A 13,720-nucleotide genomic window follows, 5' to 3' on the forward strand; every position below is an offset into this window, starting at 1 on the left:
TAAAAGTTTTTAGCCCTAGACGCCACAAATAAAAGAACAAAGATATTATTATAATAATGTTATTATTCATAACAACACATATTAGTGATTATCTATATTTGAGCTACATTATTATTAATCTTATCATGTAAATAGACAATATTTGGTATTTTTTAAGATGGTGCATTCGAAATGACGGCAAAATTTGTTCTTTGTGCGAACTGATGAACTAGTTTTGTAAGTTTTTGTTTTTGTCCTGGTTTGATTTGCTGAATCAAGTATCAAACCGTATAACTATAAAGAATGTTTGCTTTTAATTTTTTTTATTTCGACGAATGAATTGCTAATTTTTTCAAATACATATGTTTGAACGACGAAAAAATAAGTGGTTCACCAAAAGTTCAAAAATACAATTTCAAATGCTATTCTTGAAAACAAAAAAATATATAAAAAACGTATATTATACTATGTATATGTATTTATTAAATCTCAAATAACAATATAAACTATGTGATACTTAATCTGGAGAATGTGGCGGTTCAGTACTAAAGTAAGGAGCAGTTTCTTTCACCAAAAGTGTATGGCAAACATCACACACACGAGACGGTCGACTGTTTGGACCACTTTTAACAACATGCGTTAAGCAAACCGAGCAAAATATTTGTCCACAATGTCGACAATGTTGCTGAAAAATCAATCACAACATTATTCATACTATAATTTTATAGATGAAAAGAAAATTCAAATAGACCTGTGCTTACCTTTCTTCGAGTTACATTAAATCCATGCCTACAAGTTGGACATTCTTCAACATCTTCATCATGTTGCCACCTAACTTGCGTGTCCTCAGCACGAATTTTTTCTAACTCTACTTGTAAAGATTGGGACAACCTTACAAAGTCTTTTTGTACTGCTTCACTATTATCTAACTCTTGCTGTAGAGAGGCAACTCTCTGCCTCAGATCGTGGACTATAAGTTCCAATTGTTTCTGAAATAAATAAATAAATAAATATATATATATATATATATATATATATATATATATATATATCTTCTATATATATAAAAATAAGTCGGGTTTTCCTTCCTGACGAAATAACTCCAGAACGCACGAACCGATTTCGACAATTTTGCATTCGTGGGAAAGGTCTCGGGCTCCGCAAGGTTTATAGCTAAGAAAATTAGTTGTGCATGGCATCGTGCCTTAATGCAAGCTGCTGGAACTCCCGCACCGTAATTAAAAATTCGAGTAATAAAAATAATCAATAACTGTTTTAAATAATTTCAAATAGATTATCTTCTATATATATAAAAATAAGTCGGGTTTTCCTTCCTGACGATATAACTCCAGAACGCACAAAACGATTTCGTTTCGTTTATAGCTAAGAAAATTAGTTGAAAATTTGCGAATTAATTATGGATTCACTTTCATTTACTTAGAGAAGTTCAACTAAAAAATACTTCATTTTTGTAATCGAAATAAATTCATTACTGTTGTATAAAAATTAAATTTTTCCTTTTCAAATTTAAAACAAACAAAAAAATTTCTTCATCTTTCTCACGAAACCATCTGGTGGCGAAACGGAGTTCGTCGGGTTTGCTAGTATATATATATATATATATATATATATATATATATATATATATATATATATATATATATATATTTAACATATCAAAGAATGAAAATAAATAAAAACTCATTGTGAGCATGTTTTTGAAGAAATGCAATCTTATGGTTCAGAATTATAAGTTTTAAAAGATCAGATTTATATCATCAAAAATAACTAAAATTGAAAAGTCAGTAAATATTATTTAAAGTAAATTATTAAAACCTTACATTTTGTTTTGAACACTCTTCATATTGTCTACCGAAATGTTCCATTTTCTCCCGATTGGCACTAAAACTTCTTCGTTCTTGTTCATGCTGATGAATTTGCCTCCTAATATAGAAATTTAAATCAACCATAATACAAAGTAATTTATAGCTTAATTAAATTCAACATACTTCAAATTATTATTTTCTTGAACTAAACTATTTTCTAATGTTTCACGCTGCTGTTGTTCCATAACCATTTGGTCCCTCAGTAACAGAATTTCACATTTAACAGTTTGTTCTTTCTCAGCATATGTTTCTGCTGCTACTTTTGCAGCAATTAATTCTTCATGTGACCTGAGTAGAAGTTCTTGCAACTCCTTAAGTAAAACAGTTTTACAAAAACACGTTTATTAATTTATTTTAATATATAATTAAAAGAAGTTGTACCTCCACTTTATCTGGTAAATTAATCATTTCACTCTGCAGTTTCTGAGAATGTGCATGGTGCTTTCCAAGAAGGTTTTCATTTTCAGCCTTTAATCTATAATTTGATGTTTTTCAAATTTATATCATTGTCAAATTACATGTACATAAATATTAAAAAATATTATATTACACTCACTTCATCATATATAAATGCACTTGTTCTCGCTGCTGGGTTAGACTAGATAATTGCTCCATAATCTGGCTACAAAATTGAGGAAATCGTAACTTTAATTCAGCTAATTCCTTTTCAGTCGCAACAGTTCTGCTACAAAGTTCTTCTACCTAAAATTAGTAAAACGACGTAGTAAAACAAATATTATGGTACTAAAGTAATAGGCAAAAATATATTCAATACCTGTGATTTATACTGATCTTTTTGATGTTCCCATTTCGCTTGCATTTCGCTCCGCAATTGAATCTCTCGTTTTATATTTTCATTTGCTCGTTCAGTGTTTTGTTCAGAAAATGATAATTTATTTTCTAAAGATAATACTGACTGTTGAGCACGTACTAACTGAGCTTCATAATTGCTACACATATCACAGACTAAAAAGTGAGGTAAGTGTTACAAAATCTAATAATATTAATACTTTTTTTTAATTAATAATTTTATTATTATTGGGTATCATATATATATATATATATATAGTGGTAACCCGACTTACAAGTGACCCGACATAAAGAATGTTTCGAGATACGAGCCGCCAAAGGAGCGACTCGTTGTTATGACATATGAGCAAACTTCATGATACAAACTTTAAGCAAGTAAGTAATAACATTAATTAACAAGAAGAAACAATAATTAACTTAATAAATAATAAATTTATTTTCATTGTTATGAAAAACTTAATATCACAAAGCTGGAATGAATTAATGGAATTTCAATGTATTTATGTGGAAAAAATTGCTTTGAGATAAGAGCAATTCGACATACAAGCGTGGGCGGAACGAATTAAACTGGTATGTTAGAATATATAATATATATATATATATATATATATATATATATACAGGGCCGGTCCTGGGTCCTTAGCGCCCCGTGCAACTTTTTCTTCTCTACCCCCCCCCCCCCTATTAATATTAACTGTTTTAACAGTTTATCATTAAAATATATAAATAATTACATATTTTTAATCATTAACTTTTAATTATTCTGGATTTAGTACACAAAAAATTAGATATAATCTAAAAGCGTATAAAATATATTGATTTTAAATTTATTTAGAAATCGAGACGATTCGCGGGTTGATATAATCAAATATTTTTAAAATTTCAATTATTTTAACGTATGTGCAATATTAAATTTGTTTAAAACATTTTACTTATTTTATTATGCGATTTATTCTATTGAGCAAATCATGCCAATCTCACAAAAACTAACTTTTCATTTTCAATCATAACACTCGTATTTCATGTTGGATTTTTGAAATTTTAATTTAATTAATTTTTCATCATTTCTTGAGCTGTATTGAAAAAAAAAACTTATTATATTTGATATGTATTATTTCAGCATAGTTAAACATTAATAAATTTAGAGTATAGACACCGCTAGGTATAAAAAAAGCCTTAAGATTTTCGATCCAAAGTAAATTTTGCTTTCATTTTTCATATTTGTACCATTTCCATAACCCTAACCACGAATGTCTTCAACATTCAAAATGCATCAGAAGCGAAACATTTGCAACAAAAGCAAAAGTTACAATTCAATTTCTCGGAATAAACATGCCATTTTTTAAGTACTGACTCCCCATTTTTCATTTTCTGGATTATAATTTGTTTATATTTTTTAACAAGTTCCGTTTCAACTAAATCAGCTCGCAATTTTTCGTCAATAATGCCCAATAATTAACTTCGCTTAGCTTATGGTATTCGCCCAATAATTATCTTTCGCTTAGCTTATGGTATTGAACACTAGATAATTTCTTTTTCTATTCCACGGTAACTTCAAACAAAGAAAAAATTTAAAAATTGATTAAGTAGATTAAGCAATGAACAGAGCTGTTATTTACTAATTTTCATAGTTATTAATTAGTTAATTGTTTCTACTGATGTGACAACATTGATGTGAATAAATAACAATAACATAAATGTGAATAAATGCTTTTTGTGTCTCCGTATTCCTAATTAAGTTAGATTGTTTATTATTAGTTATTAAATATTCTAGATTTTATATAAATAATTTTAGATTTTATATAAAAATTATAAATATTATATTATAAATTTAATTTCCAAAACTCGTTTTGGCGCCCTCTAAGGCGTGCGCCCGCATTTTTTGCATGCATTGCATGCAAGGCAGGACCGGCCCTGTATATATATATATATATATATATATATATATATATATATATATATATATATATATATATATATAAATGTGTATATATTACCATTATGTGATGAATGTACACTGGAATTTAACAAAGAAGTGTCTTCTAAATTTTCTCCATTTGAAGACAATCTATTACTACTTTTTTCTTGATTGTACATTTGTAATTGTTCATCTGCTGATCTTAATTTTTGTTTTAAAGCTTTAATTTCTTCTTCTAAAGGAACCACTAATGAGCGCAGTACTTCAGCATCTTCTTGAGCCTATATTAATAATTTTGTATTAACCTTGGTAAAACAGGTATTTTAATATACATGAATGCATAATAACATACATGTCTTACGCCTTTTTTTGTTTCATCATTGCTATCTATAGAATCCGCACCAAGTTTTCTTGCTAGTGTTTTGGTCATTGCTGACAAAACGACAGCCGGAGCTAAACTTGCACTTTCCTGCATAATACATAATAATTATTGTAATTGTATGTAATCAGCGTAGAACACATGCATAAACATTGAAAAATATAATATAAATTATTTTAAACCTACTTGTTCTTTTGCTCGAAGTTGTTTGTTCTCAGTTTGTAGTTTTTCAACTACAGCCATTAATCGAGAAATTTCACTATCAAATAATGACCTAGAGCTACTATTTTCTTCAATTGTCTCTATAAAATTTAAATTGTGTCAGCAATATTAATATAACCGTTTTTTATCTAACAAATTCTATGGATATATATTGTTTTTTAGTATAGTTCTATCACTGTGAGCTATCAAAAGGTTATATGAAAATTTCTAACTTAAAAATGATATAAAATAGGTAATTAATCACTTATCATTTATGAAAGAAATGAAATATATACCATGAACAAGCTGCTGTAAAGTAGCAATTTCTTCCTGTGCTTTAGATTGTTGTTCTTTTAAATCCGTTTCCATTTGATAACCTGTTGCAACTAATTGGCTTTTAGCCTCGTCCAATTCTTGTGTTAATTTTTGTAATTCAGATAATAATGTAGTATTTTCTTTTTTTAATTGCACTACTTCACCTGAAATATTAAAAGTTGAATAAAATAGCTAACCTATACTTATATATTGTTTTCTCATAGTATTTTAACAAAAGCAAATATAATGATCTACAAGAAATTAATTATTCATTTAAAATGGAAATGATGTTTCTATAATCCTAATGTTTATTAGTAGCTTATATTTTAGATGATATTAGAATTCAAACACCTATTTATAACTTATAAAAATTTAAGCTGTAAAAATATTCATATTATATTATGAACTGTGAATCGAGTTTATCAAAAATAAAATATCAGATTTTGCTCAAAATCAGAATATCAATACTGCAAAAATCAAATTGACTTTTTAACAATTATTATAATATTTTATGAAGAATTAGATTTATTACAATTATTTAAACATTAGATCATATTCCATTGTACTTGTATTTTCAATTCATATATTTGTAATTAGGTATGGCAACCTCAGAGCCATTGAAATCAACCATAACATTTGCAACTAAATTAAAATTGATTAAAATCAAAATATACTAAATTATTAGTTTAAAACCCCCTGTTTTGTTTACCTTCCTTCTGTAGAAATAAATCTTTCATTTTTGCTCTTTGCCCATCGAATGAATTTCTCTCTTGTATTTTTTCAGTTTCTAGTAATGTGATTCTTGCAGCAAGTGATGTAATTTTCGTTTGTAAATCTAAATATAAACAATAGACGTTTAATCATCAAATTATGAATTGAAAGCATGTAATTTGATAGTTATCGCACCATTGTTCATTGATTCAATGCCTGTTTCCATTTTGATTTATTTAATATAAACTATTTTCTATATTGATATAATTTTATTTACACATAAATTAAATATTAAAGCTTATACTGTAATCTTTCCGGCGATAAGAATTACAATTCTAAGAATTATGAATTAGAACTAACTTGTCTAACTTTCATCTTTTAAGCTTAAGTCAAACAACTGTCAAAATGACAGCACTCTGATCCATGCTCAATTATCAAACGCATTGCCAACATGCAGAAGAAAAAAAATGGTTTTGTTGTTCTATGCCTAACTTCAGTCCTTCGCGTAGTTTCTACTCTTGACATAGATTTTCTATGTCGCTGTGAGGGGAAATAAATAGTTTCTTTTCCGGTAGGACGTTTTAGATGTGAGTACATATTTTTTCCTCAATAAACTGAATTCTAAAACATCTATAATCTAAAATAAATAATATCGACGTGAGTGACGAAATGTGTTCAAAATTGTGATAATATTTATATTGTCCTTATTCTTTTTGATAACCTATTTTGTTTATTATCTGTGCAAATTATTATTTTGGCAACTGGTAGTTATATATTTCATATACCATCTTATAGGGTTCTGTAGCCTTTTCTAAATTCTCGTGTAGTTACATTTAAATATTATATAAATAAAAACTCTTTAGGTAAGAGTGTTCGATAACAATTTCATTTTGGCATGTCATATTTTTAGGTTATAGATGTTAACTTTTTAGTTCTTCGGGATCAATTTAAACTAAAGTTTTCGTGCTTCGTTTTTAGATCAAAATGGGGAAGATTATGAAATCTGGTAAAGTGGTGCTCGTATTGAGCGGGCGCTATGCTGGTCGCAAAGCTATCGTCATCCAAAACTTTGATGATGGTACCTCAGAAAAACAATACGGCCACGCTCTTGTAGCTGGTATTGATAGGTACCCAAGGAAAGTACACAAGAGAATGGGCAAGGCTAAGCTCCACAAGCGATCAAAGATAAAGCCTTTCATTAAGGTTAGTAATAATGTATATTTTATTTAACTTGAAGTAAAGTATAACAACCCGTTTGTTTAAGCTTTACGCTGTGCTGAATTTCTTTGTACATAGTTTACAATAAGGTTATTAATTTATATATATACCTGTTTTATGCGATATTACTATATTTCATAAATTGTTTATGCTGTTAATTAATTAGGAGTACTTACATGATAAAATTATTTAATGAGATCATTGTTTTCCCAAGAAAAGCACTAAATCCAAAGTATAGCAACTCATAGACAGAATATAATCAAATTTGTTTGTATGTTATTATACTCTTTCAAGCATACATATAGATCATTTTATCAAGTTTGCGGATAAAATTTAATTTGAGGATATTTTGTATATTTGCATTTTGCATGATGATTTACAAAGTTTTATAGTGCTTAAAAGAATTGCTGGGCAATTGTCGTCAGTTATTTTGTGAATTGTTTTATACTTTTGTAATTGTGAAGCGGCTTGGAAGATTTCTTTGCATTACATAATTTATTTACATAAATTGCGGGTATGGATATTGAAATTATAAATTCTGCTTCATGGTTTGAATGGGACTTCTTTTTAACTAATTATTTCTAAACATCTAAATGGTTCAATAATTTTGGATTCACACAATGTATGTGTATAAAAGAAACTTTGATAACCTCAATTTGTGACACTATAAAATTTGCAAGCTTTGGATAAACTTGATTCTTTAAAGTGGACTAGGAGTAATTTTATGGATTTGTGTTCTTGTCAGAAAAGCCTGCTGATTTTTATCATTAAATCAAATGGAAACTGTTACATTGTCATTTACTGGCATGACTCGGATTAAGTTCCAATTGAGCACTGTTGAAATGATCAATTTTCTGCAGGTTTTGAACTACAACCACTTGATGCCAACTAGGTACACTGTTGACCTATCATTAGAGCACAAACCAACCGTCAAGGATTTGAAGGACCCCATGAAGAGGAAGAAGGCTCGTTTCCAAACCCGTGTTAAATTCGAGGAACGTTACAAGAGTGGAAAAAACAAATGGTTTTTCCAAAAGTTGAGGTTCTAGATTTAATTTACAAAAGTTCATAATAAAATATTATAAACTTACATGTGGCTGTATTAATCAAATTTTCCTCTGTATCCATTTTTTAATTCCAAAACTTGCAGGAAATTTGAATGTTGTGGTTTAATACTCAAATTTTAATTGAGTGGTTATCTTTAAATGAAACAATTTGTCAGCTCATGTTTTTAAATACATTAATGGACATAATAATGTACATGCTAATTAAAATTGGTTTCCAAACTTACTTCTTACTGAAGTAAAATTAAATCAACTTATAGAATTACAGTAATTTAATAAACTATTACAAAATGCACTTCATATATGATACTAAAGCACATAGCTTACTATTGTCCATGGAAATAAAAATGATTCTTTAAAGCTTAACGACTGACTATCTTCAATCATTTTTTCAAAGTTTGGATAAAACACTTCAGTAATCTTATATTTGATTCAAGAAAAATCACTTAAAATTAGAAGTGGAAATACAGCTTGAATACAGGTGAATTTATTTTGCAACTGAAATTTAAGTTTGAAATTGTTTATTAATTTTTATTTCCCAACTTATGTGCTCTGCTTCTGAATGTGAACCTCTAGAAAGGGAGTCAAATGAATTGGATTTAGCACACTGTCATATTTATGCTGATTTTTAATTAATTTGATTATTTTTCTTTGCAACAACCTACTTTTTTGTGTTCCACTGAGAGCTATCAGATCATGGAAATTAATACATTCAAGATCGAAGTAAGTCAAGAAGTACAGAAAAAAAAAGTTAAGAAAAAGTAGCCATATGATTTGTTGCTGTAAAAGAGCTTTTAAAATCAATGATGAATCTTTATTGTAGAAACCTTCTCTAAGCCATGAATCAATATTTTATATCGGAGTGAAATATTTTGGTAGATTTATCACATAATAATGAAAAACAAGAGTTTTTGTATACATGAAATACAAACCTGAATGCATATTGAATAACTATTTTTCAAATTTGAATTTGTTGCCAATCTTCATTTTTAAAGAAGTGAAATGTTTAGTATTGCCCTCTGGAATAACTTTGAATATCTTTTCTACTTTAATTTGAAGTAGTACTGAAAAAATTAGTATTATGCTAGATCTTGTGAAGCTAACAGTGTATAAAATTTTTGTGTTTTTGTGCTTTTTAGTGTCATCAATCCTCAACATAATGTCACTTGTAAGTAACTCCACTCATACATTAGAGGTAATAAACAAAACCACTTAACAAATTTAATTTATAAATATATTAAAGCGAATTAGATATAATGAAGCACCAATAATGCATACAACAAAGTTTTATAAATAAGTGAAGCAAAATAATATTGCCTTAGTAATAAATAGTAATAGTATTAAAAAGAGGCAGATTATTATAAAATTATTTTTTTGAAATCTTGTTCAATCGTTCATCCAACTTAGCAATTTCTGTATTTATATTTTGTAAGGACGAAGCAAAAACTTCTTGAACTCCTTGTAGAAGTGCTTTGTTGTTTTGCACACCTGTTGTAATAGTTTTTTGTAGTGTTTCTAGTTCTGCTAGGGACTTCGTAAAGTTACTTGCTGAAAGGAAATTTTACATTAGCAAATCAGTTGTTTAATCAAATTTTATTTGTTTGCATTTGTAATTATTTTACCTTCTTTGTGCAATTCAGTCAGAGCTTGCATTCTTTCTAAAAGATCTGGAACTAACTGATAAATGTCTTCAGATTTTTTTATATGATCATACAACTCAATTATCTGAAAGTAATATTTAGATAAATAAAATTTATACTAGATAAAGAACCACAAGAGAAGTGCTCCCAGAAAATGTTGGAATTTTAATTCTCTGCATTAATATTGTTAGTTTTTTTTTATTTTATTCCTTCTGGAAACACTATTATGGTTGATTAGTCATTAGTTTATTTTTTTGGATACTTTCTTAGTTAGGTGGAAAATGTATTTCAATTTTTTTATCTAGTTTTATCTTTTTATCATTAATTTATCTTGTTTCATTATAATTTTTATTACCTTCTGGTCCTTCTCTGCAGCTTGAGCCCCTCCTTGTTGAGTTATTATAGAATCCATTTTTGAACCAATAAAACCTAATCTCATATCTATTTGGTCTAATTGGGGAGATTGCAACATTGAAACTCGTGAACTCAGAACTTGAGCAGCCTCCATTAAAGTATTTCGTCCGGTTGCCAGCATCAAACGAGATAAACGCTCAGGTGTTACGCCCACTTTACTTTCTAGTTCATGTAATCTAATGGATAAAAATAAATGTTTGAAATATGTTTAACAGGGAGTGCTGTATGAATTATGAATAATATGTTACCTTTGCATTAAGTCTGCAATTTTAGTTGAAATCATCAAAGAACTTTCCTTTTTTGACTTGCTACTTGTCTCAGGAGTTTTGTTTGCTTCATTTAGTTGAAGTTGTTTAATCTGTTCATTGAGTTTGCTAAAAAGAATAAGTTAAAATGTATTCTTTGGATAAAAGTCTTACTTATGTAAATATGTCTTGTATTTATATTACTTTAAATTAGTAATCTGCTTTGGATTTGTGTCTTCTTGGAGCTGCAAACTTTCAATTAATTTTTGAGAAGCTGCAACATGAGCAACCATGTCTTCATAAGTTCCCTTAGAAAGCAAGAAAACAATATTTTATAATGAAATAAAACTACAGAAATATTTTGGCACAAGAAATAATTAGTATGTGAGAATTAAAAGCACACAATTGTCTATAGAAACATATTCTTTATCCAATTTGATATTCACCTTATTAACATCTTTTTCATTTTGCTGCAAAACAGTTAACTCTTCAAAAAGTTCACGTGTTTCACACTGCAGCCTATGAAATTTTTGAAAAGGAGTCTCCTTCTCTCCCTCTGCGGCAAGTTCCCATTCCCCTGATCTTGCATCATAACCGGTTCTGATTCGCTTACTGAGCCGGTCAGAAAAATCTACATTACCAGTGAGATATTTTCCTCTAAACTTTGAAAAGGCATCTTTTGCTGAAATGTGAAGCCTTTCAATGCATTCATTTTCTGGGTCTTCATCATATAAGTTTTCTGATTGGTCTACCTCTGGTAAATCACTTGTTTCGTAAACATCAGGTTGATCGTAAGCCTGGGGGGAGAGGACATTGAAATTATATCACCTATAAATCATAATTTCAGAAAATCTAATAATATCTAAGGCATTTCAGATAGAGACTTTTATTAATTTTGATTATTATTTGAAAATCTTTTCTAAAGAATTATTTGCTATATATATATATATATATATATATATATATATATATATATATATAAATGAATATGAAAACTTTAGGAGTGAGCAATTAGTCACCTTAGGGGCATTATTTTTATAACTGTACGCATTTGTAACTAAACAAAATTGATAATATTAGTTATGAACAATGCTAGGATATTCTATCCTAGAAAATGTGGACATAGTAATTGTTAAAAACCAAAATCTTGTTAATTAATTATGTTAATTATGTGTCAAAATAGGTTACGCCCAGAAATATCTCTTATAAAATGCCAATACACTTACGATTCCTGGTAAATCGGCATATTTCGGATTAACCATTGCAAACCAATGACTATAAAATTATTTTCAAATTTATTTATAAAACTGCTGAAAACAGGAATAAATTTGACGTTTCACAAAGTCTTATTAGAAATTTGGAAATGGTAGTACCGCAGAAAAGACAGGAGAAATAATCTACTCTGGTACTACTAATAATTTAAAAGCGCGCTTTTCAAATACTCTTTGTTTGTTTCGATTTTTTTTATTGCAATTGATATAAAATTTACAATTGTATACACGTTTTACACGATTGCTATTATTTAGTTGAAAAGGACAAAAGCAATTAACTAAACTTTCATAAAGTTTAACAAAAATTTTACTGTGAATAAGGTTAATATTATAATTCTGTGGCAGTAATATAAAAAACACAAACAATAAATTTAAGAACTAAAAATAAGAAAAACATGAATCTAATGAAACTTTGATATAGTATGATAATGATAATATTTTGTGTAAATACGTATATTATTAGTAAATTGAAAATTACTATTTGTTTGAATTAAATTACAATACCAAAATATATCTTCTGTTATGGAACCCATTGAAATTTGGTACCCATTAAAACTTTATAAATTTGTTGTTGTCTATAGTTTGACCCGTGCTATGTGGGAATCTTAGTGCTTAATTTTGAATTGTTTGTATTTTAGCTATATAATCAAATTTAAATACCTTATTATTAAAATGTTGTTTGTGAATATCACACATAGTGCTTTCATACTCTCTGCTTTCAATTTATTGTATTTTTTCTTTTCGTTCAAAAAATCAGTTGGATACTATAAGAAGTATCAATATCAGTGAAACAATTTCATTTTATTTTCAATAATTATATGGTTATTTCAAAAACCGCCGAATATCAGGATCAAATTATCTTCCAATTTTTTGTAGCAGAATTCTCAGAATATAATTACACTAATAATAAAAAAATAGAGTAGTATAATTATGTTCTGTTTGTTTTGTAAGTTTTACCTAGTATTCAAATTTTATAATTTTTTGTATTATATTAACCTTCAATGATAGCGTGTAGTTCACACTTTTACTCCAATGCAGGACCAACCCTGGTTGGTCTTTGTTTTTCTTTTCCTCGCTTTGCAGTCGGTTCTTCTTTTAATATACGCCACCTTTAAATTTTATAATGTAATACTACTTTTATAAAATACTGTATTTGTTTAATATCATTGAAAGGATTTTTGAACATCTGTCTCTACTGACTATAAATAGCAATTGATAACTAATGGGGCGCATGGCATTGTGCCTTAAGGCAAATTGCAGGAACTTCCCGTACCAAAAATTATTTTTTTTAAAAAGATTAACATTTTTGAAAAAAAAAAATTCTTTGAAAAAATTAGATTTTTGAGAAACTATAAATTTTTGACAAAAATTACTTTTTTTTGAAAAAAAAGGACTTTGAAGAAAAATTTATTTTGAAATTTTTATGGAATAATGGAACTTATTTTGGAAATTCTGAACTTTTTTTTCAAAGCAATCGTACTGCTTTAACTGCATAGAGACGAAATATAGAAGCGCGTAAGCGCCGCGTCGCCGTCTAACCGTTGAACATTGGTACGGAACCCATGGGAATGTAAACAAAATTTAAACTTATTGATAAAATCTCTATAAAATATTTGATAATTTGATGTGCATATGTCTAATGCTCATTTTTGACCGCCAAATGTTTTTT

The 13,720-nt window shown here is 28.0% G+C and overlaps 3 protein-coding genes across 5 annotated transcripts; 1 reads left to right on the top strand and 2 right to left on the bottom strand.

Moving 5' to 3' along the window:
- Nucleotides 1–496: 496 nt before the first annotated feature.
- LOC113365882 (rab GTPase-binding effector protein 1-like) lies at nucleotides 497–6,564 on the bottom strand. Its single transcript, XM_026607422.1, has 13 exons — nucleotides 6,395–6,564; nucleotides 6,198–6,323; nucleotides 5,470–5,652; nucleotides 5,159–5,274; nucleotides 4,946–5,062; nucleotides 4,673–4,874; nucleotides 2,641–2,831; nucleotides 2,422–2,567; nucleotides 2,247–2,340; nucleotides 1,989–2,176; nucleotides 1,821–1,923; nucleotides 741–968; nucleotides 497–664 (listed from the first exon to the last, which is right to left on the bottom strand). Exons 1-13 carry the CDS (start codon nucleotides 6,423–6,425, stop codon nucleotides 497–499), a joined length of 1,893 nt encoding a protein of 630 aa, XP_026463207.1. The 5' UTR covers nucleotides 6,426–6,564.
- Nucleotides 6,565–6,661: 97 nt separating this feature from the next.
- On the top strand, nucleotides 6,662–8,498 carry LOC113365883 (60S ribosomal protein L27-like). 3 transcript variants are annotated; one of them, XM_026607423.1, is made up of 3 exons: nucleotides 6,662–6,786; nucleotides 7,178–7,402; nucleotides 8,278–8,498. In XM_026607423.1, exons 2-3 carry the CDS (start codon nucleotides 7,184–7,186, stop codon nucleotides 8,464–8,466), a joined length of 408 nt encoding a protein of 135 aa, XP_026463208.1. In that variant the 5' UTR covers nucleotides 6,662–6,786; nucleotides 7,178–7,183; the 3' UTR covers nucleotides 8,467–8,498. The 3 variants fall into 3 exon arrangements, with proteins under 3 accessions (XP_026463208.1, XP_026463210.1, XP_026463209.1); XM_026607425.1 differs by having other exon boundaries at nucleotides 6,775–6,856; XM_026607424.1 differs by lacking the exon at nucleotides 6,662–6,786 and adding an exon at nucleotides 6,949–7,062.
- A 1,349-nt stretch (nucleotides 8,499–9,847) lies between these two features.
- LOC113367004 (dynactin subunit 2-like) lies at nucleotides 9,848–12,126 on the bottom strand. Its single transcript, XM_026608638.1, has 7 exons — nucleotides 12,007–12,126; nucleotides 11,227–11,577; nucleotides 10,985–11,088; nucleotides 10,784–10,909; nucleotides 10,477–10,711; nucleotides 10,104–10,206; nucleotides 9,848–10,029 (listed from the first exon to the last, which is right to left on the bottom strand). Exons 1-7 carry the CDS (start codon nucleotides 12,040–12,042, stop codon nucleotides 9,848–9,850), a joined length of 1,137 nt encoding a protein of 378 aa, XP_026464423.1. The 5' UTR covers nucleotides 12,043–12,126.
- Between the last annotated feature and the right edge of the window lie 1,594 nt (nucleotides 12,127–13,720).

This window comes from Ctenocephalides felis, unplaced genomic scaffold (assembly GCF_003426905.1).
Source record: "Ctenocephalides felis isolate EL2017-DRISC unplaced genomic scaffold, ASM342690v1 CF-g0.4_SCAFFOLD_01170, whole genome shotgun sequence".
NCBI lineage: Eukaryota > Metazoa > Arthropoda > Insecta > Siphonaptera > Pulicidae > Ctenocephalides > Ctenocephalides felis.